This window comes from Enoplosus armatus, chromosome 21 (assembly GCF_043641665.1).
Source record: "Enoplosus armatus isolate fEnoArm2 chromosome 21, fEnoArm2.hap1, whole genome shotgun sequence".
Classification (NCBI taxonomy): domain Eukaryota; kingdom Metazoa; phylum Chordata; class Actinopteri; order Centrarchiformes; family Enoplosidae; genus Enoplosus; species Enoplosus armatus.
In genome coordinates, this window is record NC_092200.1 from 15112230 (window position 1) to 15137032 (window position 24803).

Consider the following 24803-nt stretch of genomic DNA (forward strand, 5'->3'; position numbering starts at 1 on the left):
GAATCATTAAGGTCGATTAGTTCATTCGGCATCCACAAAATCTCCACAGCAACACTTCCTGTCATAAAATCTCTCCACTTCTGTAAGCAGTTGTGACTGCCGGGTCACCGTTTGCGTTCAGCGTTAGTTATTTTAGGAGAGTGACTCCAAGAACAATCTCAAATCTGGGATTTTGTGGAAGTCAGACACGCGTTAAAGGTTTAAAGTCATTTCCCCTCCAGAACAAGACACGTTAGGCAAAAGGCAGCAGTTTGCGGGCATTTCACTGTGAAAAGTGCCCAGCTAACTTAGCTCACTTCACTTCTCCTCTTTCTGAAAATGTTACAATTATTTATCGGAAGGAATTCGCTTTTGTAGCGAACTAACGAGCCCAAAACAAAGGTTACAAATTAAAAAAAACTAAGTTACACACCTGCCGTTGGGTCCTGAAACATTTCAACCGGAAAAGATCCTGGAGAAGTGACCGCCGGCCAGTCTTGAGAAAGACACATTAATCCACCACCAGTGATAGCGCTGCTGTCGGTGCCTCTCAGCCGGACCCCAGAGCCTCACTGCCCGGCTCAGCTCCACTGTGTTGAATCGCCTCCTCTCTCCATGTGATGTAGGCTGTGACTTGTGATTAGAGTGTGTGTGTGTGTGTGTTTGTGTGTGTGTGTTGGGGATTTCGTGTAGAGTCCTCCCTTAACAACAGGTGTCTGGAGTTAAAGTGTCAAGAAAACCACAATGAAACGCTGAATCCCCGGGCATACCTTTCAAAATAAATGTCCTGGATGGAAATTCACAACAACGACCGTGTGTTGGTTTAACTTTGAAAGCATTTTCACTCAAATCCAATGACAGAATATTAGGGACACTGCCTTAAATACACGAATAAAAAAACCCATACATGCCAGCAGAGGATTTTCTGAGTGACATACGTTAGTTTTATTCTGAACTAAAATCTCTTTACTTCCGGTATTATTCTGACGGACTTGACTTGCCAACCTGAAATCTGTGCAAAACCTTGATCAATTTTCGGATCTGGCCCAGTCGTTCTTCACTATCAGGGCTGCTAAAGATACCAGACTAAGATAAAAGTCCAGTAACTGGAATCAAGTAGCCTGAGTAGCATTTTACTTCACTGTGCACAAGAGATGGAGACACACAGCACTACAGAGGCAGCAGACACTTGCGTTGCCTGGGCTGTAAATCCCTGCAGTTTATATAGAGATCGACTTGAATCGCCAGTCTGTGTTGCAGCCACAGTTTGCACTGCTTTGGAGCAGGACACTTTTGGACATGAGGACATTTTCCTGAGAAAGACACACAACTCTCTTACTTTTGACGAATAAACAGGAGTGGTATATCTTACAGTAAAAAAGAACTGCACTGGGTCACCTTTATTATCAAACTATTATTATCACTTTTTAGTTCTGTGTGTGAACATGCCTCAACTGTATATGGTGAAGGAGAAAAAAAAGCCCCTAAAAGGATTTGGGTCTGTAACCCTTGAGGCACTGGAAATGGATCTCGCAGTGGAGGTTTCAGGTAACACAGTGCACATGATTGACATCTGTTGGTGAAATGGATGTAGTGAAGTCATCAGGCAGATGCTAATTATGTCGTCCTTGAACCTTGATATTTCACAATAAATAAAGCATAGTTGTGCTTCAGATATATGGCTATTGGTGTAAGGTATTTGATATTTTATCCACATTATGTTTCCAGAAATATGAACACTTTCTTTTATTTAGCAGTGTCAGATCAGATCAGCACTATACTGTCAGAGACTGACACACCCTGTGGCACTCTAAGTCTGAATAGGAATATATGTTTCCATACACAAGTGAATAATAGGTTTTTGTTGATGGTAACTGCCATAACTTTCACAGCAACACGTGGGTTTTACTTAGAAAATGTGTGAAAATTAGTGTCCATGCAGTAATGAACAGCCATAACTCACTATAAACACCATTATCATTATAGGTAGATATTTAGTCATTCTGTTTGTAGATAATATATTGGATTACAACCTGCACCAAAATGTTGGTAGATTATTTATTTTATTTTCGTGTCTATTTTTAATTTTTCAAGTGATTAAAGCACTTCTATTGGTCCTTATGACCAGCTTCTGAGCAGTTATCATTTCATTAAGATCGCTTGTCACTTGTTACTATTAGTTGCTAGAGCTAATGACACTGTGATAAGTGAAATTCAAATTGAAGAGTGGTGTTTGAGGATAGTCTGTGCCGTGGAGAAGCTCACTCGCTCTAGCTGCTGTATCCGTCAACAATGTGAAATCATGAGTGTTCAGTGCCCTCTAGTGGTCAAAGGGTAGAACTGCAACGCATTAAATTCGTCAAGACAGCGTCAATATCGAGAAGATAACAAAGTAGGACTTCTGGTGGATACTTTCAAAATATATTTACCAAACGGAAGCAATCAGAAAAAAAACTAAAAGTATCACAAAATTATGATATTAATTGTGTTTTAGGTGTTTTCTTATAACTTCAACAAATGCAATTTTCAAACTAGAAATATGTATACTAGGGGGCATTGGACACTATTATTATACACGCATGACAACCTTCAAATCCACGAGCATCAACGCAGAAATAATAGTAACACTCTTTGCCGATCAATATAACAATGGGGGGGTCAGTAGTTTTATCTTCCAAATTAGAAGCGTAGTGCGATAGTGGGCCTTTTAGTTAAGTGGAGCCACTAGAGGGAACTTTGTGTCGCCTGAAGTCCATGGGACTTTCTTCGTCTGGGCTTTTATTTTGAAACACGTGCAGCGTGTTATCCAATTGTGATTCTTCCTGATGTGCGTGATGCTTTGAGATTGAGTGCGCTGACTAGCTTGGCAGTCTTCTGTTTAGCAGCTAGTTGAGAGAACATAGTTTTTCTCTGATTGTGTACTTGTGACAGAAAGTGATATGGGGCTCGTGATGCTAATGTTAGCTTAGGTCCGTGCTGCAGTTATGTCTTCTCCTCACAGCAACACTGCTGGAGGCATTCAGGGGCTTCTTCTGAAACTTCATGAATCACTTTCGGACGACGACATCCGAGCTGCAGCTTTGAAATGTCACGATATTGTCGGTGACTTGGGACAGGAGTGCATGCTAACGCCAACTGAGAATGAACTTGGTAAGACAGTGAAGTTCATCAAATAGTCCTCTCACTATCTCATATGAACGCATTGAATCCGCGCCAAACTCCTTTAATAATATGGCAATTTAATGTTAAAAATGCTTCTGGTGTTGACTTGCGTGAAACACCTTGTATGATAAGGTGCTTTATGGATTTTTGGAAGCTGCTTATAAATTCGTCCTGCAGAAATGATTTATAATTAGAACGTAAATAAGGTTTTATTTGGTTTATGGCAGCAGGGTCTTCCGCCAAAACTCACTGTGGTGGGAGGCAACGCTCAGCCAGAACACACGATAAGACCACGTGATTATTTGACTATAAGCAAAGCTTGCAAGTGCTTAATACCAAAAACTCCATTGGACGTCCGCACTATTCAACTAGTATAGTTTGGCACCTGAGTGGTGGAAACATCTTCTCCCCTCAGTTAGAAGCTAATATGTAGATGTAATATGTAGCAGCAAAGGAGCGGCAATAGAGGTTTTAAAATTGCACAATGTATTCATATTTGAAATTAAATGGTGCTCTCATTGTGCAGATTTTGTTGTTGGTATTGTGATGCATGTACTGTAAGTAGTATGCAAAAACAAATATCACCTTTCTTTCTGATTCCATCTTTTTTATCTTCATCTTGAAGCTCTACAGACATCCTTATTGTTCTCAAAAGACTATGGACTGCTCAGCTTCCTCAGGAAGTCCTTGGCTTCAGACGAGGTAGATATCAAGGTCATCCAGTGAACAATAATCTAGTCAATTTAAAAGAACTTATATTAACAGAAACATCTCTTTTTCCAGCTCCGGGACACCCGAGTTGATATCTTGTGTTTTCTGGAGAAGTTCTTGGACAGGGTCACGCCAAGAGTCAAAGGATGGGAGAAGACTTACGCCATTGACATAAGAGTAAGTTCCCCATTTAGATTGAGATTAAATGCTTAGTTTTTTCCTGAGGAAAGATCTGTCAGACACTGATTTACAGTTCCAAATCTAAAAGTTTCATTCTACAACTAGAGTATGGCTTCATCTGCTTTTTACATGTGTGCATGTGCCTGAGAAAGACTTCAGACAGGGTGTGACAGCAGTGAAAGCAAAGGACATTTCCATGTAATTCAACTGAGACTGGCACTTAGTAGCCTCTATGACTCGTTTATATTAATAATTAGAAACACCTCTCAGTACTACAAACTAACAAAACTAACTTTTGGATGTGTACATGTAATTCACCCAATTAATTATGTTGTTTATTCTTTCTATTTATGCAGGACACATGCATGGCTGTGTATACAAAGGAAAAAATAGCCAAATGCAGGACTCCAGTGCTGGAGCTCCTTATTAAGGTTGGTTTCTCCTGGCATCTGGTGTACTGTCTTTAACATAAGCCTTGTGTGCTCGGTGAGAAACATAAACTGCATTCAGACCAAAAGAGATCCACTGACACAATTTGTTATTCACCCAAATCCTTGTGAGAGTCTCTATGATATATTTGTGAATATGGACTTATAAAGTAGTTGTTTGTATATGCTGGTCATCCCTTGTTTTGTTAAATACTCTCCACAGGTTCTCCAAACAACAAAGGCTTCCAGTGTGGCTGCAGACCTTCGAATCTGCGAAATATTCAACAGATTTTACAGCGAGCTTTGTCAGAAGAGCAAACTAGCAGATTCTGGTGAGTCTTCCTTTGATGGCTGAAACCAGGGTTTGGTTTAACTCTGTACTGAGAATGACTAAATCGCAAACATTTTATTCCATACTCTTGTTACATTTGTAATAGTCCTCGGCAAAATCTATGAGTTGCTGGGAGTTCTTGCAGAGGTTCACCCCAGCGAGATGGTCAGCAACTCTGACAAACTCTACAAAGCCTATCTAGGGGAGCTAAGAGAACAGGTATGTTTACAGATGGTACGGCAGTGACATAGAAAAATTACAAAGAGAAAATCACGATCCGTTGTATGGTGCGATGCTAAGTGTTTGGGGAAAATAACTATCCTGATTCTGAGACTGTTTTTTGTTTCAGATGACCTCTGCAACAAAGGAACCAAAACTTTATGTTGTAGCTGGATGTTTGAGAGGAATCACTGCTGTAATGGTCAACTTCCCTAAAACCATGGAAGAAGGTGGGATGTTGTGTGTGTGTGTGTCTGTATTATTTTGCTATATCTATTTATTTATTTATTGTTATTATTTTTTGCATGATTAACGTGTCTCTGACTCGCAGACCCAGCAACATCTAAGGACATTTTTCAGTATGCCCTGAAGGCAGTCAGTCCCCAGGTAAATGCACTTCAGCTATCTAACAACCCTTTTACAGTTGGAGTACCCTGCACCCTTTTGTGTGAAAACATAACATCCAGATTGAAATTGACTGGTATTAAGAAACATACTTATAAGTTGCTAAGTAGTCTTTTTATGTAGCATTATTATATTGACCCTAATGTTTGTGCATACTGTGTCCTGGCAGACTGAACAGTTTTATGATTTCACATTAAATGTGACACTATGTAACATGGCTCCTGTAATTGCTTGTTTTCCAATTTTTTGTCGCAGGTGGAAATGAGTCGCTATGCCGTCACATGTGGTAAGGCCTGCCATTTCCACAGCCAACAAAATGAAGATAAAACTCCTTGAAAACTAACATCTCTTTGACTCTTTCTGAAACAGCCGGGCTTAGATTATTTGCCAGACACGCATCCCAGTTCAGCAGCTGCCTCATGGACCACTACAGAGCTTTGTTTGAGGTCATGTCTAAACTCTGTGGACACATCAACGCTGAGATGAAGAAGACAAGTTACTATGCACTTGAGGCCTTCCTCAAACAGGTAAACAAAACACGGAGACAACCAGGCCGACAGGTTAGCACCGTGATAAAAACCAACTGTCATCGGTGGCAGAGCCCCAGGCTGTTTGTCATGATGGCAACCGAATTTATTTCCAAAATAATTCCAACACCTCTGCTGTGCAATACTTTTTATGGTCATTTCAAGGTTGCAATGCTGGTGGCCGAGAATATTGAGGAGCACAAAAGCAAGTTGAAGTTCTTCATGCAGAAGTTCTGCGGCATCATTAAGACCATGGACTCGACACATAAGGAACTGTCCATCGCCATACGCGGATACGGATTCTTTGCAGCCGTATGTTTATTGCCTTGTTTGTAAAAGCCCAAACTTGTTTAACAAGAAGTTAATGCACATGCACAAATCTAAAGTGCATGTTTGCAGCTTGACTTGTTGTTGCTTGTTGTTCATGTACAATCTAGTGAGAACTTCTTAATACAAAATGCAAAAAAAAAAACTTCTTTTTTTTCTGTAGCCATGCAAGAAAGTTTGCCCACAAGACGTGGACCTGATGTACACAGAGCTTATTCAGCGCTGTAAGCAGATGTACCTGACGGAGTCTGACAGGGAGGACGACAGCTACTACCAGCTGCCCAGCTTCCTGGACTCCATAGCCAGTGTCCTGATTCACTTGGACAAGGTAATTAACAGCCTGCCCTTCACTTTGGCCAACTGTTGAGTAAATCAAACCGACAAGCTTCATAGATTTCCAGCCTTATCTGTATGTGCCTCTATACACCATGCTATCCTAGAGTAGCAAGAAAGACTCATGTGACGTGAGTGATTGTCTCATTTCAACTTCTGCTTCGTGTCCCTGGTCTCAGATTCCAGAGGTGTATACACCACTACTGGAGCGTCTCCTCGTGGTGCAGATCGACCACTTCCCTCAGTACAGCGAGAAAATGCAGACCGCTTGTTGCAGGTCCATCCTTAAGGTGCTGGTGGCCATGGCTTCTAAAGGACCCGTTCTGTGGAGTTTTATTAGCTCTGTGGGTATGTCGATCATGAGCATATTGTACCTAAAAGGCCATCATGATATTTTGGAATGAAACACTGCCTTAGTCATTACATGCATTTGTCTCCCAGACAAGATGACAGAATTCAAGATTGCATCTCAGGGTTGTAAAGCCCTTTGAGACTGTAGTGGTAAAAGGCTCCTTTTAAAATATAGAACTTGTTATCAAGATCTGATTTTAACAGCGTGCTGCTTTTGTATCTGAGATGAGATCACACGTAACATCTGCTAAAACATTCACTTTTACTTGTCTTTCAGTGCACCAGGGTTTGATCCGTGTCTGTTCAAAACCCATCATGCTTTCTGAGGTCAGACGCATGTTTTCAGATGTTCTTGTCATAACTGAATTCTCACACGTCTATATTTACTCAGCTGAATGTTTTATTTGCAGTCAAATGAATTTTACTTGAGTCAAAGAGTTTTCTTTACTTAGAAATAAGAAATATGCCCTTCATCCTTCTTTTCTCAGGACAAAGGACAGGACAGTGGTCCCTCTGAGTCTTCCCAAGTTCGTGTGGGAAAGTGGAAAGTTCCATCCAGTCAGAACTATCTTGCCCTGTATAAAGGCCTTCTAGACTGCGACCAGCTGAAGGTACAGCTATGTTCTTTTTTAAAGTTTCATCATTTTGAGATATGGAGAATTTGCTCGACTCAGCAGGTTTGTTTGGTATAGCCTGTTAAATATTCCACATTACATAACATTTAGCCACTTAGCGTCCTGTTGGAAAACAGTATTTATTTATTTTATTTTCTAAATATTATCAATAAGTCTATTTTCAGATTATTGTGTATTGTATGACTGTAAAACTACTTTGAATGCTTGTGGCTACCTACTATACGAAATTAGAATTGTATATGTGCTGTAAAACCTTTCGATAAGCAGTACGTTTTATTTTATGTCCTTGTTACATTTGTGTCCTCCTCTGCAGGATTCAGGATTTTTGGATGGAGCTTTTGAAAGTCAGAACGCTGCTCTCCTCTCTTTGAGTCGTCTTCTTTATGATGAGTTGGTGAAATCAGTTCTCCGAATCGTGGAGAAATTGGACTTGTCTGTGCAGAAGGTGACAACAGGAGAGGAGGTGAGGTCTCCCTCTCAGGTCCCACTTCGATGTGCGTCATTAACGTTCATAAAAAAAAAAGTAATTGACAGGTGACCAGGCCAAATACAAAGTCCTGCACACCATCTGATTGGCACAGGATATAGTGGTATTGTTTCTGTCATTATGATTATATAATAGACAGATAGGTAAGTAAGAACATTCCGTTAGATGGCATGAACATGTAAACGTTTTGTGTGCTTGCTATTGGCAGTATCAATTTAAACATAATTCAGTTGGTCCATGGCACTTGCCTCCTTGTCTGTCAGGCTCCTGATGATGCGGCCCACGTCCTGCCCTCCTCTGACCCCACAGCTCATCTGTTGCCCAATAAGATCAAAGATTTCACTGCCTTTATCAACCTGGTTGACTTCTGCAGGTAATGGAGACAACACTTGATTTCATTTTTGCCTTAATCTTCACTTTCTTCTTAAAGAGTATCAAACTCAGTGAGACACCCTAATTGTTCTCATACCTAAATTGAACATAGTTGGTATTCTAGCACATTTACATCTTATTTTAAGGAATAAAGATGTCAGTCTCAGGTGAACACTGTTTTCTTTTTTCTTTTTTTTTGCAGTGAGTTGTTGCAGAATAAACATGTGGTGTATTTTCAGTCCTGGATGTATCCCTTAAGCCATGAACTTATCCTCCACTCCATACGAAATCCACTCGTCAGTGGCTTCTACAAGCTGCTCTCTGTCACCATGAAAATTGCCAAGAGAATCAAGTACTACCAGGTAATAAATAATCCACCGGTACAAAGCAATTTTTTTTGTCATCCCATTTGTTGTTGCCATCACACTGGATTCTGTCAGGGCATTTGAAAAATTAATCTACCAATGGATCACATTACAGGAATATTAAATTGTGTTTCCATCTGGTCTTACAAATTAAATGCATTGTATTGTGTTTTCAGCTCTTTCTGTAGCATATTTAGAACACTTAATGTGTAAATGAGTCATAGAAAAGAATCTTCATGCATGCAGTGCACTCATTTAATATCTTGTATGAATAATAAAAATCTACTTTTGAACAGGGAGTTGGCCTGAGAAGCTCTACATCCCCCCAGAGTGACACAGTGAAAAGTGCTTGTTTTGCACTCTTCTCTAGGTTTGGAAAAGAGGTACCTTCTCTTTACAATATTTCCTGGGAATGTTACAAACTTGCTTGTTGGTGCAATGAACTAAAATGGAACATTACCGAGGCACTTACTAAGCAGGAGATGTGAGTGACATGTGGTTTCCCACTAGGTGTGTGTGAGAATGAAGCAGTACAAAGATGAGCTGCTGGCATCCTGCTTGACATTTGTCCTCTCGCTGCACCACAACATCGTAGCTCTGGACATCAAGGCCTACTGTCCTGCTCTTGAGGTGGGATCCTTTTTATTTGTTTCACTGTGTCTTTGTGAACTAGGTGAAGATGGATGGATACAGCTTCAAACAAGAACTTAAAATGCAGATGTGCAGTAGTTGGTTTGGTGCAGTAATTCCCAACCAACGATAGCTGTTCCTCGGTTACTTTTGCAGTTGCCAGGGGCCATGTGGAAACAGAGACTCTAGAAATTGTTAACATTACCTAAAAGCAATGGATGAATGATTGAAAGAGGTAGCTAAAACTAATAGACAAACAGTTGAAATAGTTAGCTTACAGTAATGGATAAATGGATGAAATGTCTAGCTTCTGACACTCCACGTGGTAGTTCTACAAATGCAAACCGACCTAAACATTGACAATTCAACTATATGGAAAAATAATATTGTACCACCCACGATACACTTTTATATCATTAATAGCTGAATGACGTCCAGTTTTAAATCCATTCAAATGAACACATTTGGAACATGACGGGTGGTGCTGAGGAAGGAGGGGGCACTTGAGTTCATCAGACAGAAACTGTTTGCCACCGGACTCCTACAGTAAGTCGTGTGTGTGTGTGTGTGTGTGTGTGTGTGTGTGTGTGTGTGTGTGTGTGTGTGTGTGTGTGTGTGTGTGTGTGTGTGTGTGTGTGTGTGGTGTGTGTGAATGGGGTGTCTAGGCGGCTCTGAAGCTGGGTCTGAGCCACGTTCCTTTGGCCAACGTAGCTCTAGATGCTCTTGAGGACTGGTCCTCCCACATTCCTTCGGAGACTATGCAGCCCTGCTACACGAACATCCTTCCTCTTCTGGATGGGTATCTGAAAACCCCCTCCACCAACAGTAAGCCCACAATAGTCAGTGGTCAAGCACATCTGTTTGTCAGTTGATGGACAGTTTGGTTGAATTTTAGAGGACTTTCTAATTCAGATGTTGTTGACTTTAGACAAAGACGACAGCAACTGGGAGGTGATGTCTTCTTTGTCTTCAAGAAGTGACAGGGGATACAGCAGAGTGATGACACGGCTCTTGAAAAAATCTAACCAGCTCACCATGGTACTGGATGGGAACATGGGAAAACATCTTTCAGTATTTTGGGAGCTATTTTCTTTTTGTGTTATTTCCTACACTTCAGTGACGTTCCAATTTTCCAACCTTAATGAAATAATATGTCCAGAGTTTACTCTCTATGGTCTTTCACTACCCCCACAGGTCAGAGCAAAACTATTTTTTATAATCTATCTTCCATCGCAATTTGACTGCAGTTATTGTATAGCCAGGTTAATGTACTGTTTACTTCACAGAGTATTGTGTTAACTGCATTAGTACAACAATACAAATACAAAAGGAGATGACTATGTCTGATGTGTGCAGGAACTTACAGAACCCCCATATGACTGAGGAATTCCTGCAGGAGAATTTAATTTCTATTCTACTCCCTTTATAAAGTTGAATTACTTCAGGACAGTTGCTAATGAACTACCTAGTATTGTACAGTGCAGAAATTGAGAGTGATATCGCTTCGTAGTCCTGAAGTCCCGTATCTGAGCTTACTGATTACTTCTATGTGAATGTAGGAAGACGCTCCTCTCGTCATGGTGAGGCTCAGGGTGGTGAAGTTGCTCGGCCACCTGGGAGGAAAGCTGAACAGGAACCTTGTAACTGGTAAGGATTTACATAACCAACCCACCATCTCATTTTATTTTACACTGGCATTTTAGGTGATGGTTTGAGGACACTTGACACAGGACTGTGAATGGAGATATTTGCTGTGTTTGTTGATCGTATCTATTTTCGCATTTAGTGGTCTCATCGGAGGAAATGATGAAGAAATTTGTTGCCTGGGATTCTGAGAAAAGGCTCAGCTTTGCAGTACCATTCGCCGATATGAAGCCAGTCATCTACCTCGACCCGTTTCTGCCTCGCGTCAGTGAACTGGCTCTGTCCACAAGTGACAGACAAACCAAAGTATGTCTTCTAGCATCAAAGAGTTTCCACTGTCGGTGGCAGCTCACAAACTGAATCTGATGCAAACTTCTGGTAGAGATTGACACAGTTTAGGTTTGATGACGATGGTATCATCCAGTTTCTCTTGTGTTTGGTGCAGGTCGCAGCCTGTGAGCTGCTCCACAGCTTGGTGGTCTACATGGTTGGGAAGAGTGCTCAGATGGTTGAAGGGGAGAATAGTTTGCCGCCCATGTATAAGCTGCACAAGAGGCTGTTTCCTGTGCTACTACGTCTGGCCTGTGATGTGGATCAGGTATGTTTTACAGATTTATGGGAGTTTACAGATGTAGTTACCGTTTTGTTTACATAATTAATTTTATTAGCTGGCCAATGGAGCCGCATTCCTTACCCCTTTACAAAATAACAAACCAAGCAAGGAAGAATATTTATAGCCCATGGACACCCTGCGTTTGAAAAACAAAATACAAAATATAAAAACATATACTTGTGGTGGAGCATTTTTTATGTTGAATGTGTGAGACCGTAAACAATGTTAAGTATTAAAAACTGAACAAAATGATTAGTGCACTTGTTGACTTAACTGCTACTGTTACAAAAGTCTTCCATGTCTCACATACAGTGCCCCAGGCCCCACTTGGTTAATACTTATTTTAGTTGTATAATAACTCCTGGTGTATTTCCCTCATATGTTGTTATCAGCCTGAGTGAGTCAGCGTTGCACACAGGCAAGTGAGGGGACACACAGAGCGTGGTGCTTGGGTAGAGGGTATGTGATAATATCCACATTTATGTTTATGAATTTGAATCTCTCCACCAGGTGACCAGACAGCTGTTTGAACCGCTGGTTATGCAGCTGATTCACTGGTTCACAAACAACAAGAAGTTTGAGAGCCAAGATACAGTAGCTGTCCTAGAAGCCATTATGGTAAGTGCTTTTATTCTATGAAGGATTTTATAAGTTAAACGTTCAAACAAGACTTGAGACTAAACTATTTAGTTTTCTGGCTCCTTTGGTTGTCTAATTTTATTTGTTATTTTTTCCTCCTCAGGACGGTGTGGTTGACCCAATGGATAGCACTCTCAGGGACTTCTGTGGTCGCTGCATTGAAGAGTTTGTCAAATGGTCAATCAAACAAACCACCCCCAAGCAGCAAGAGAAGAGCCCCACTAACATGAAGTCCTTTTTTAAGCGTATCTACAGCTTGGCTCTCCACCCCAATGGGTTCAAAAGACTTGGTGCGGCCTTAGCATTCAATAGTATCTACAGACAGTTCAGGTACAGTTTTCTCTGTTTTAACACTTTCATTTCGTCTCTGTAGACCCCTATGATTTCTGAGCCATTTACATAATAGCAAGCTGTATGTTGTTTGTGATATTTAAGTTTTGGCTGATTTGGGAATGATAGCCAAAACTGGTAGTTATTATTGTGTTTAAATTAATACATTTTCATGCCAAAAAATACACACTACTACTGAATTGCGTTCCTGACAGAATGTAGAAATGGTTTCATATTAACAAACTGTTGAGTGGTTGTACTGTATTTGCTCAGTGCTGCCTATTTGTCTCTGCAGGGAGGAAAAATCCTTGGTGGAGCAGTTTGTTTTTGAAGTTCTTGTCATATTTGTCGAAAGTCTGGCCCTTGCACACTCAGATGAGAGATCTATGGGTAATTGTTCTACCACTTCAGCTTTACAAACAGGACACACAGATTTTTGTTTTTCATTGTCAATGTCTAAATGGGTCAATGTGAAATGTACGAGCGATAACTAGCAGTGGTAATTTATGCTTCTTTTAAGGTGATATATTGCTGTGTTGCGTTGTTATGAATTGTGTTTTTATTATTTTGTTGTGGCATTTATACAGTTTTTTTTAAAGCTTTCATGTTGCGTAAACAAGGTTCCATTGCACATTAAAAGAAAATTATGATTGAAAGCTCATCTAGGTATGAAGCTGTTCATGCCGCTCTTCTATCCTCAGGTACATTGCAGCAGTGTGGCAGTGCCATTGATCATCTGAAAAGGATCATCAAACAAAAGGCCCCCACTCTCCATGAGCACAACGCTAAGAGACGCATCCCAAGGTTGGTACTCTGTGTACATGCATATCCGTTGGATAATTGCAAGCTATGACGCTTCCCATACCTTAGCATAAGTGAATCTAACATAACAAAATTACAAGATGTAGTTGTTTTGAAATAAAACTCAGCCATTCAGTATTTTGTGTGTGTTAAGTGTTACATGTAATGGATACATGGTGTGAATATATGTGTGCACTCACCTTTTTTGTACCAGAAGCCTCTTGCTTCAATTTCAGTAATGACTATGCATGATGAGATGTTATTGATATGTATAAATACATTTTCCATTATTATCTATTTTCTTCTTCCAGGGGCTTTCCACCTGATGGAAAGCTGTGCCTCTCTGATGTGGTTTTATGGCTCCTGGAACAATGTGGCCGACCTCAGACTGAGTGTCGCCACAAATGCATGGAACTCTTCTATGAGTTTGTACCTCTCCTCCCAGGTGAGCAATCCTACCAAGTGGCTTCACCTTCCAAGGTAGCGTTGATCAGATCAACAAGTAAAAACGACAGATGCAATTTATAAAAAGAATAAGAATCCTTTTTAAATTCAATTAACAGGAATAGATGTTTCCAAAAGCTGTTTGTTTGCTGCTATTCGGACTGACTTTACTTTTGTTATACATTTGTAAGAGTTCATTTGTGAATAAATGATTTGATGTGTGTGTGACTGAACTTAGGAAAGGCGTCTCCGCCTCAGTGGTTGGAGGGCATGCTGAAGGATCATGGCATAGGTTTCTTGATCTCACGATTTGAGGGCGGAGGTCTCCTCTCCCAGCCCACTCTCAGGGACCTGACAGGTCCTTTCAGTGTCAGAGCCACCCTACAGTGGATGGACCTGCTGCTGGCTGCCCTGGACTGCTACAACACCTTCATCAGCTTACACATAATCAAGCCACACCACATGCCTGGTAAGTCTTATATGTGCAAGGGTTGAGAGTTATACTATTTAAGCCCTATCATGATGATGACATGAAGCAAAAAGTCATGTAAAAGGGAAAATTGTTTTAAATCAGTATTGATTATCCCCTCCCTTACTTTCTAACATGAAGTCTCTTTTGTTTTTCTTCCTTCATTGTCAAGGCTCTGAAGAGAAGTCAAGCTTTCTGAAAGCTATACATTTCTTTTTGATTGAGCTGGCCACTCAGGAACTGGTAGCAGCAGAGAGCTGCTTCCCTCTCGGCGAGAAGACCTCTCACTTCAGCCCAAGAGAGGTGGACCAGTACAACTTCAGCAAGTGCACCATCATTGTCCGCCTGCTGGAGTTTGCCAGCATGATTCTTGTCAAAGGAGACCAGGAGTTTTGGAAGGTATCACTGACTCTCTGACATTAAAAAAAGTCATGATTCTTCCTTTGAAAGTTTTTCTTTTTGCTCACTATATCCTCCATTTATTTGCAGCTTCTGGAACAAGACATTTTTGTCTCAGCTTTTTTTGAGCTGACTGCGCTGGTGGTGTGTGAGCCATCCACTGTAGGTTTCAACATCGCCGATGTGGAGGTCATGAAGAACCTACCAGAAGTGTGTGTTCCTTTACTAAAGGCCCTGCTGGCCTCACCTTACCGCACTCATATTGAAAGCAGTTTGCAGAGAAAAATCTCACGTAAAAGGTATGTTAGTCATCTTTGAGTACTCATTTTTAGTTCACTGTTAGAGAAAAAGACAATCCAGATGAAATGGCTGAATGGTTTGAAAAAAAAAATGTATCTCATAAAAGAGATCATGTATCTCAAAAGACGGTTAATAAAGGTTGAAAAAATAAAATTGAGATGGCATGATTCATTTGGATTCATGAGTCAGGAGCTGACAATTGCAATCAGGAGTAGTTCATCTTTTGTTTTAACTTTTAATTGTATTTATTATGACGTTTTTTGAGTCTGTATGATTTATGATAGATTCATTGATATAAGGAAATTATAGTTATTAATGATTGATGATAGTACAGTTATCAACACCAGTAATCAGTTATTAATCCCTTTCTTAATCTCTAATGATCTCTCTAGTGTAGAGGAGTTGTGTGCTGTAGATCTCTACCATTCCAGCGCTCTGAGCCGCCATGAGCACATGGAAATGGTTCTGTCTTCCTGTAAGCAGATCCCCAAAGCCGACTTCCTCAGCTCCATTCTGCACAGCCAGGTATGTGGCCTGAGACAAACCAAAATAAGCTTTATATTTGTAGCACCATTTTTCAGTTGTCCAAATGTGCCATGCAATTCAGTTTTCATAATTATCAAACACTCAAAACATATTGAAAATGAACATAAGTGATTGTACTTTATGTACTGATGACATATTTTGATATAGGAGAATAGATCTTACATGGATTTTTTCTTTGAGTGCTTATTGCATACTCTCTAATACAGTGGCAGCCACACTTTTTGGTCTTTCTTGTTGTGTTAAAGGATGCAGCCTATGCCAAATCCCTTGGGTCCCGTCTTCTAATGACTGTGTATAAAGGCATAGCACCTGGTGAGGACAGGAAGGCACTTCCATCCTTGGACATAAATACCAAGAGGCTAGCAGACGGCCTGCTTCAGCTCGCTTTTTCTCTGAGTCAACAGGTCAGTGCTACTTCTCTTCTCTTAAGTAAATTAAATTAAATTGGAACCGAGCCATTGGAGCTGCAGTCAGCTGACAACAGCAAAAAAGTTAAGATAAAAATAAAAATGTAGCTAATGCATAGTGATGAAATATACGGAGATTATTATATCAATAAAAAATTGTATGAATGTGATGCAAGTGTTTCTTGTCTGAGTTTACTGAGTGTTTCACTGCTTGCTGCCTCCTGTTCTCTGTTCTCTGCAGAGTGAGCAGCTGGTGGACTTGTTGTTGAACACCATTATGCTCTCTGTGCCAATATCTGGAAGTCACAGCCACAACTTCATGAGCTTCTCGCACGGCGAGTACTTCTACAGCCTCTTCCAGACGACCATCAACACTGAGCTGCTGAGAAGTCTGGACACCACAGTACCACGTCTCATGAAAGCTTCCTCTCAAAATCCCAGCATGGTAGCTCTTTCTCCTCTTTTTTTCACATTTCTGAATTTGTTTCAGAAAATGTTTTTGTACAAAGTTTACCAAAAGCATTCCCAAAACAAATAGAATGATAAAAAAAGAGTACTAATGAGTACTATAAAAGTATCATTGTCAGCCCAGATCTAATTTTGAGCACTAGCAGTGCATCGTAGCCATGCATTTGTAAAGGAACACTGTTGTTTTTCATTGATTTTTTGATTTTTTTTTTATCAGGTGAGCATCTTACTGAATGGCATGCTAGACCACAGCTTTAGAGAGCGCTCTGTGAGGAAGACTCAGGGACAACAGCTGGTTGAAGAGGTGCTAAGAAGGTGGGATACTCTGCAGTCATGGTGGGAAGGACACTCTTCAACGCCTGAGAGCAAAACTGCCACTCTCCTGCTGCTCTCCAAGCTCCTACAGGTATTATGAAGCTGGAGTTACTACTGTGTGTCCCCTTGTCATTTATGTGCTCAGCTACACAAGCTACACAATGCAGTGTAATACAAACGTACCCATTTCTTTTTCTAACTGCCTCTACCACTTTTTCCCTCTCTCATCAGATTGACTCCTCTGTCTGCTCCAATGTCAACCATGAAGCATTCAGACCGGTGTTTTACACTTTCACTATGCTGCTGGTTGACATGAATCTGCCTCTGAATCTCAAGGTAATGGAGAGGGTGTATTATGTTTTGACAGTCAGTACAGTGCATTACTTCAAATTGCTGTACAGTTTTTACCTTTTCTGTTTGAGTTACTTACAAACAAATCTAAATTAAGCTTAAGTATAAGTTTCTTTTGTTGGGTTCTATCAATTCTTCAGAGTCAGGCCCTGTTGGTGCTGCCTTTCTTCACAACCCTGCCAGAGGAGCCACTGGCTGAGCTGCAGAGAGCCCTTGACGCCCTGGTGGCCTCCCACTTCCCCATGCAGTCGGATGAGTTTGCTAAGGGCTCGCTTCACCGCAACAACTACATGGACTGTATCCGAAAGGTAAAGTTTTGGAGAAAAAGGAGGGGAACACCGATCAAGAGGTGAAAAGTTCATCTGATCCCTTTTAGAACAAGCAGACTCAGCTGTCTCTAAAGACTGACCAAAGATTCTTATGTGGCAAGTGTCTCTTATTTGGTTTAACCAGGTTTTTTGTTGGACCAACCCTACATTTCTTTCTGTCTTTTAGTTGCTGGATGCCCTGGAGCTTTCACAGAGCCCACTCCTGCTCAAATTGATGGCAGGGATTCTGTCTCGAGATAGAAAACACATCATGGAGGAGCACTTCCAAACTTGTTTCCAAAGAATTGCCAAGCGGTTAGTAAAGCCTTCACAACCATTTTTCAGTCATGGGAGACAAACACGTGAGGTTTCTTTCTTTCTTACATTGAGGTACATTAGGTGTTTTCAGTTGATAGGTTAAACATGCTTGCTGATACCCTTTTAGTTTTAGAAAATGAACAGAATAGTCAACACCCTTATAAGAGATGATATATGAGATGACGTCATGGCAGTGACTCAAAAGAGGCCTTTTAAGTTGCACTGCAGGCTCATTATATCACGTTGCATTAGATCGTACAGGAGTTGCTCATTTCGTGTCCACTGCCTGTGTTCGTCAATGTCTGACTAGGTCGAGCAGTGCAGTGCAGCTACTGCGTACAGTGTACGGGGTGATCCATCAGGGTGATGTGCCGACGAGCTCCATGTTGCAGAACATGATGGAGAGGGTTCTGCTGCCGCTTGCCTCTCACTGTAGCACCAAGGCCCTGAATGACTTCTTTGTGGCAAATGTCTCCGACATAACTGATTTGCTGCTCAGCCGCTTCACTAAGGTTTGCTTCTTAACGTTGTTACATTTGGGGAAATATGTGAAGATTTGTCCTCACAGCCCAAAGCCAATACTGTATTATGTAGACCGGAGGAGCACATTTTAAATTGATTAAAGACTACTTCATTTGTCAATTTCAGTCAAACATAATGGAGTTTGAGATCCAGTTGCTGAAGAAGAACGGCTGCTACAAGCTGATGGAGCTCCTCTATTCTCGGCTTCCCAAAGAAGAGGTTTACTCCAAGGAATCCCGTATTAATCAAGCCTACTGTCATTTAGACAAAACAGAGGGAAATGAATTGTCCAAGACCTTGATCAAGTAGGACTCCCCCACACTTTTAAAATACAAGACGTAACACGAAAGCATGTAAAATGTAAAATGTCCTTATTCTCCCATGAATGTATTATGAATATTGATTTTCATTTCAATTAGGTCATGTTTTGAAGCGTTCACGGAGAACATGGCTGGTGAGACTCAGCTCCTTGAACTTAGGAGGCACTATCACTGTGCTGCATACAACTGTGCCATTGCCGTCATCAGCTGCAGCTTCAATGAGCCCAAATTCTACCATGGCTTCCTCTTCAGTGAGAAACCAGAGAAGGTACTGGCTGGCTTCTATAATGATATCCAACTCACTTCAGCACCGCAGTCATCTTTCATTTAGCAATGATGCACTACAATTAATTACACTACTTCACTGATTGTGCCTTTCTTTCGTTTTCCAGAATCAGTTCATTCTGGAAAATATCATTGATGTTGAAAGGACCTACAACTTTCCAGTTGAAATTGAGGTTGTTGGGTTTTTTTTTATTAACATACCTGTTTGTTTAACAGTATATTTTGAGTTGGTTTAGTCATTTGTTTTTTTCATCAATGTAGGTTCCACTTGAGAGAAAGAAGAAATACGTCATTATTCGAAAAGGAGTGAGCGAGGAGAATGGAGGTATTTACTGCTCACAACAATGTTTTTAAAACTATAGAATTTGGCCGTCTTTGTCACAGAGCAGTTGCTCTTTACAATGAATTGGTATGTGACATGTCTAACATAAGTCATTAGGTGGCCATAGATGTCAGAGCATCTCCAGTAATTTGTTGATGTTGATGTTCGTTCATGATATTTATGTTGTGGTTTCCATAGAAGCGCCAGTGTATCTGTCCTCCCAGTCTTACATGGCCGACAGCAGCCTGAGTGAGGAGATGAGTCAGTTTGATTTCTCCACCGGAGTCCAAAGCTTTTCCTTCAGCTCCCAAAACCCTGAAGGACACAGACGCACCATTGCAAAAAGAGTTAGTCATATGATATTTGTTTTGAGCTTGTAATGTGTTTTAGTGTCATATGATGGTCTAAACGTTGTTTCAGAGGTTCGTCCGCCCTGCCGAGGCTAAAATCCTTGGGGGCAACTAAATGTATGTTTTTGTATATGTGTTTAGCACTGTGACAGGTCATTTGCAGTTTAAAAGCAGACACATTATAATCTGGTTTTGATGGTGATAAGGACGTTTGTTGGTATGTTTGTACGTCAAGGAGACAGAGGAGACAAGTCCCTCCCAGAATGCACTGGTGGATCTAGAAATGGATGAGCTAAATCAGCATGAATGCATGACAACCATGACTGCTCTTATTGGACACATGCAAAGGAACAACATAACCCCCAAAATAGAACAGGTCAGTGGCACCGACAAACAGTAAACAAGTTTGACTTTTGATCTTTTTACAAACAATCATTTCCATTATATTTTATCTGAACAGGTTTAAGTGACACTGGCCTTCACATCAGTATAATATAATCATCTACAAATATTATTTTGGAACTCTCTCCTTTGTTACTGAAACAGGGAAACATGCCTGTTGAACTTCCCCCATGGATGAAATTTCTACATGCAAAACTAGCAAATCCAGCAACACCTCTGAATGTTCGACTTTTCATCTCAAAGCTCATCATCAACACAGAGGAGGTAAATGTCCCTATGTACAAATGTATTCAATTAGTCTTTGAAAATAAATACATATGATGATACTGTATCTACCTGTATGTGACACCTCATACTCTGCTCTTCTTATGGTCACTATTTGTTTTTATGTATTTAATGTTAACTTTGATGTTGATTTTTCCAGGTTTTTCGACCGTATGCCAAGCACTTTCTGGGGCCACTCCTGCAGGTCGTGGTCTCAGGAAACAACGGAGGAGAGGGCATCCATTTTATGGTGGTGGATATTGTGGTCACAGTGCTCTCTTGGACAAGCCTGGCCAGCCCCGAGGTTGCTCCTACTTACATTTTAAAGACAGCAAATATAAATCATGAATAAATTTTTGTCATGTATATATCAACATTTGTTTAAGTTTAATATAAAAATTACAACATGTGGTTTTTGAATTTTGCAAGGAATTTTTTAGGGGTATAAGAATTGTATAATAAAGTATATAATATATAATAAAGTTTTTTAAAAAGTGTCGGAGTTTAAACAGATGTTTTGAGAATGAGTGTCCCCCAGGCTTTTTTGCCTTAAGCCATTGTTGCATTTCATTATCATATAAAGAAACTATGGAGCACTAGTGGATTATCAGTAATAACTGAATTTTTTTGTCCCAGGGTAACCCCAGAGATGAAGTGCTCGCCAACCGCCTGTTAGAGTTCCTGATGAAGCACAGCTTCCATTCCAAGAGGGCAGTTTTCCGCCACAACCTGGAGATCATTCGCACTCTGGTAGAGTGCTGGAAAGATTGCCTACATGTGCCTTACAGGTAGTACATGCACACTCTCACTGAACACTTTTTCTATGCATTTGACACAAGCCTGTAGCTCAGTGGATCTGGCCAGTTCACAACAGGACACAAACACTTTACACGCTATTTATAATGATTTCTTTATTCAGCAAATCAGCCCTCACCAACAAGGGGAGAGTCAGAAGATTGCGATAGATCTGTTTGTACATTTGGTAGTGTACTAGCATAAATGCTGTATATTATGAATGAAATGGAATTTAACCGGTCCTTGGCTGAATCTCTTTTCTTGCCCTTGTAGTCTCATACACGAGCGGTTTTGTGGCACCGACCCAAACAGTAAAGACAACTCTGTTGGACTTCAGCTGCTGGGAATCATCCTGGCCAACAACCTCCCTGCTTACGACGCCTCGTGTGGAATTGAATATGAGAGGTAAAACATATAGTGTACACTGTGACACCCCACAGCTTTACTGTTTGAAACCATAATTAAATTTGCTAGTACAAGTGTTGTTTTTTAAGCTCAGGTGAAGTAAAGCAACATATAGGAAGAGAAATCGAGAGCAGTATATTCACATGTATATGGTTTCTTTTCAAATGTGTGCACATGTGTGTTGTAGCTCACATACTGCCATCATGCAAAATGTCTTTAATCATTTCTGTGTGCTGTTTATTTTCAGGTACATCCAGTCGCTCACCAACAACGTGTCCTTTGTAAGGTATAAAGACATCTACGCAGCTGCTGCTGAAATTATTGGCCTCACCCTGAAGAATATGACTGAAATGGACAATGTATGAGACTTTCCCCAGTTTGGTTGAATTACAGTTATATTTCATTCATGTTTACGTTTGAGAAGAACTCAAGACACCTTAGTAGAAAAGATCTCACATGGAAAAGAATATTTATTTTTATAAGTTAATGCTTAGGTAAAGTCAGGTGATGTATATCTTGATAAAAAAGAAACCTTATGAATGTCAGATTTTTTAAATTTTTGATTCTTGTCTCAGCATCAGGAACTTCTCAATCAAGCTGCAAATAAGATAACAAAGCTGAAGAAAAAGGACATGGATGACAAATTCATTATTTGCTTGAGCAAAGTGTCAAAGCACTTTCCTCCATTTATGGATCGGTGAGTTTGTAGTTCGGCTTTATGTTTTATACGTCGTAACATGAAAATAATTTGAATGAAGTCTGATTGTCTGATAAGTCTGCTTTATTTTTAATTTTTCAGGTTTGTCAACTACGTGTTCTCCCTCCTGCCAAAGTTGCACGGCATCTTAAAGACTCACTCTTTGGAGTGTGTGCTGAGCCGAGCTGATGTCATCCCCGACATCTTTCTGCAGCTGAAGACCACAGGCTTCATCCAGATGATGGGCCACAGGTAAGTCCTAATCGCTGTCTTCTCCATGATCTGCATCATGTTTATTGTCTTTCTGGACTGTTTTGGTTCATATCCATCAGTCATCCCTGCAAAAATGTTGAGACATCAATGTATATGTAAGTACCCCAAAGAGCTCTTGCAAACAAATTTCACCTCTTTTTTGAATTAACAGTTTGTCCAGTTCCTTTGTGATCTTCAAAGTCAGAATATCAAAAGGGATTTTTTCTCCCTTTTAGCTTATAAGTGTAAATGAATAACACAATTGAATATTTATTTGTGCTGCAACCACGTTTCGACACATTACTCATCTGTGCCCCCCAGGGATGAAGCAAGGCAGAGAGTCTGTCTGGATATCATCCACAAGATTATTGCCCGCCTGACTCCGGTTCAGCTTCAGGAGCTCCTGGGAGCTGTGACAGCTTTCCTCTCCCATCCTTCACCAGTGTGCAGAGAGCGGATGTATGACATCCTCATGTGGATCCAGGACAACTACAGGTACTGTGAGCCGTGTTGTCTTCAGTTATCAAACAAATAATTTCCCACTTTTCTGTCTTGTGATTTACAGTATTTATGCCAAAATGGTTTCAGTAGTGTTTTCTGATTTGACCCAAGGGGTGGCTGTGTAATGTAAACTATTAACCAATGCTGCTTGCAGTCCATTCTTTACTTTTCTGGTGTGAGCTTTAATGATATACTGTTTTTTTATTGTTCTTCCAGTGATGCAGAGAGCATGGAAGACAACACCTCAGTAGAGGTTTTGAATGCAGCTAAAGAAACACTACTTCAGGGACTTTCTGAAGAAAACCAAGGCCTTCAGTAAGTACCCGCTATTTCTCGCTAGCCTTTATTTTATGTTTTATTTATTTTTTGCATTGTCTTTGTTTTATGTTATCTTTTCATATATTATGCAGGTAAGTGTAATCCCAACAATCCACAATACAATATCCAGTGTTTTAACAAAAAAAATCCCTGTCCGTTATGTTTTCAGGCTTTATGTTCGTAACTTCTGGAGTCAGAAGAAGCGCCTCCCCACTGCGACTCTAGAACGAATGTTGACGGTGCTTCGCTCGCTATACTCCTGTCAAATAGAAAGGTGTTTCTTAAGCTTGGCTACCAATCTGCTACTGGAAATGACCAGCCAGAGTCCTGACTTCACACGCAACATGTTTGAGTATCCACTGTCAGAGTGTACTTTCCAGGTCAGTTGAAATCTACAGCTTTTGTTTCTCTCGAGGTCAGTTAAAAATGAGCGAGTTTGAGATTTTTTTATTTGTATGCTACTGATGTAATAATTATGTTTTTCCACTCTCTAGGACTATGTGATTGATTCTAACTGGCGCTTCAGAAGCACAGTGATGACTCCCATGTTTGTTGAAACCCAAAGCTCTCAGGGCCCAGAAAGTCTGGTGGCATCCCAGTCTGGAGCCATGACGGGGAAGCTCCGAGCCACTCAGACTTCATTAGAGTTCACCCAAACCCAAACAGCAGGTACCACTGTAATTCAGTATCCTGGTATTAGTACTAAAGTACTATTATACCAGTACTAAAGATAGAAGCGTCTGCTGTATCTCTAGCTCTGCAGTCAGAGAATTTGCAGGTTAACACAGGTATATTTACCCTGGATTTAAAAATTCTTCCCAGGTCGACGTACAGCATATAACTGGCTGACGGGCAGCAGTGTGGATACACTAGCAGAGTACACACTTGGCTCTGAGTCTCTGTCTTCATTGTTGGTGTTTGATAAGAAAGGAGAGAGGCAGACTTCAGCAAGGAGACCAGTAGGAGAAGGCTTTGGTCTAAGGCGACTTACTGCATCAACCGATGAGGTGGACAGTCGCACTAAAGGTTTGTCTCTGAGAAGAAATACCCATCTGCAACCATACAGCAATCACATTTCGTTTTTTTAAGTTAAACATTTCAAATTAATTGAGACTCTATTACTGTGAATATCTTTTATTTCAACAGCAGAAAACGAGCAACGAAATAACATCCTGAGATTGAGACGCAGGTTTCTCAAGGATCAGGAGAAAGTCAGCTTGAATTTTGCACAAAGAGAGATCAGACAACAGAAACAGAAGAAGGTATCGAACACATGACAGCCAATATGCTGATCCGTATTTATCCTTAGTGCAATTCATTTTGAAAAGCTATACGGCAGCACATGGAAGTTTCAAGATTGCCAGTGTCTCTAACCTGTTCTGTTGGGTGACCCACAGGAAGACAAAGCTGATCAAAGGCTGCGAAAAGAGGCTCAGGTGACTCTCTATCGTAACTACAGAGTGGGAGACTTTCCAGACATCCAGATCTCATACAGCAGCCTCATCACCCCCCTTCAAGCACTAGCACAGGTAAGACTGCCACTGTTTCTGTGCCCTTCCAACAAAGTAGTCAGGCT

General features: G+C 40.6%; 1 protein-coding gene across 1 annotated transcript in view; it reads left to right on the plus strand.

Annotated features, from left to right (window-relative positions):
• The first annotated feature begins 2963 nt into the window (after positions 1-2963).
• prkdc (protein kinase, DNA-activated, catalytic subunit) overlaps positions 2964-24803 on the plus strand; it is a 32190-nt gene continuing 10350 nt past the window's right edge. The window contains exons 1-61 of the mRNA XM_070927781.1: positions 2964-3129; positions 3767-3843; positions 3925-4029; positions 4389-4463; positions 4684-4792; positions 4898-5010; positions 5141-5240; positions 5342-5397; positions 5671-5701; positions 5785-5942; positions 6108-6254; positions 6433-6597; positions 6782-6950; positions 7231-7280; positions 7442-7564; positions 7902-8069; positions 8339-8448; positions 8650-8809; positions 9109-9195; positions 9323-9442; positions 10108-10267; positions 10371-10480; positions 11002-11089; positions 11229-11392; positions 11532-11684; positions 12210-12317; positions 12442-12668; positions 12964-13058; positions 13370-13472; positions 13781-13914; positions 14152-14382; positions 14555-14781; positions 14872-15080; positions 15474-15606; positions 15873-16031; positions 16276-16479; positions 16720-16908; positions 17049-17153; positions 17309-17476; positions 17664-17791; positions 18105-18306; positions 18443-18621; positions 18736-18904; positions 19029-19094; positions 19183-19246; positions 19442-19590; positions 19829-19969; positions 20140-20259; positions 20420-20563; positions 20896-21047; positions 21328-21459; positions 21707-21818; positions 22035-22156; positions 22259-22408; positions 22730-22903; positions 23126-23224; positions 23397-23607; positions 23722-23896; positions 24050-24253; positions 24374-24489; positions 24625-24756. Coding sequence (XP_070783882.1) covers positions 2964-3129; positions 3767-3843; positions 3925-4029; positions 4389-4463; positions 4684-4792; positions 4898-5010; positions 5141-5240; positions 5342-5397; positions 5671-5701; positions 5785-5942; positions 6108-6254; positions 6433-6597; positions 6782-6950; positions 7231-7280; positions 7442-7564; positions 7902-8069; positions 8339-8448; positions 8650-8809; positions 9109-9195; positions 9323-9442; positions 10108-10267; positions 10371-10480; positions 11002-11089; positions 11229-11392; positions 11532-11684; positions 12210-12317; positions 12442-12668; positions 12964-13058; positions 13370-13472; positions 13781-13914; positions 14152-14382; positions 14555-14781; positions 14872-15080; positions 15474-15606; positions 15873-16031; positions 16276-16479; positions 16720-16908; positions 17049-17153; positions 17309-17476; positions 17664-17791; positions 18105-18306; positions 18443-18621; positions 18736-18904; positions 19029-19094; positions 19183-19246; positions 19442-19590; positions 19829-19969; positions 20140-20259; positions 20420-20563; positions 20896-21047; positions 21328-21459; positions 21707-21818; positions 22035-22156; positions 22259-22408; positions 22730-22903; positions 23126-23224; positions 23397-23607; positions 23722-23896; positions 24050-24253; positions 24374-24489; positions 24625-24756 — 8397 coding nt within the window. The remainder of the gene's footprint in view (positions 3130-3766; positions 3844-3924; positions 4030-4388; positions 4464-4683; positions 4793-4897; positions 5011-5140; positions 5241-5341; positions 5398-5670; positions 5702-5784; positions 5943-6107; positions 6255-6432; positions 6598-6781; positions 6951-7230; positions 7281-7441; positions 7565-7901; positions 8070-8338; positions 8449-8649; positions 8810-9108; positions 9196-9322; positions 9443-10107; positions 10268-10370; positions 10481-11001; positions 11090-11228; positions 11393-11531; positions 11685-12209; positions 12318-12441; positions 12669-12963; positions 13059-13369; positions 13473-13780; positions 13915-14151; positions 14383-14554; positions 14782-14871; positions 15081-15473; positions 15607-15872; positions 16032-16275; positions 16480-16719; positions 16909-17048; positions 17154-17308; positions 17477-17663; positions 17792-18104; positions 18307-18442; positions 18622-18735; positions 18905-19028; positions 19095-19182; positions 19247-19441; positions 19591-19828; positions 19970-20139; positions 20260-20419; positions 20564-20895; positions 21048-21327; positions 21460-21706; positions 21819-22034; positions 22157-22258; positions 22409-22729; positions 22904-23125; positions 23225-23396; positions 23608-23721; positions 23897-24049; positions 24254-24373; positions 24490-24624; positions 24757-24803) is intronic.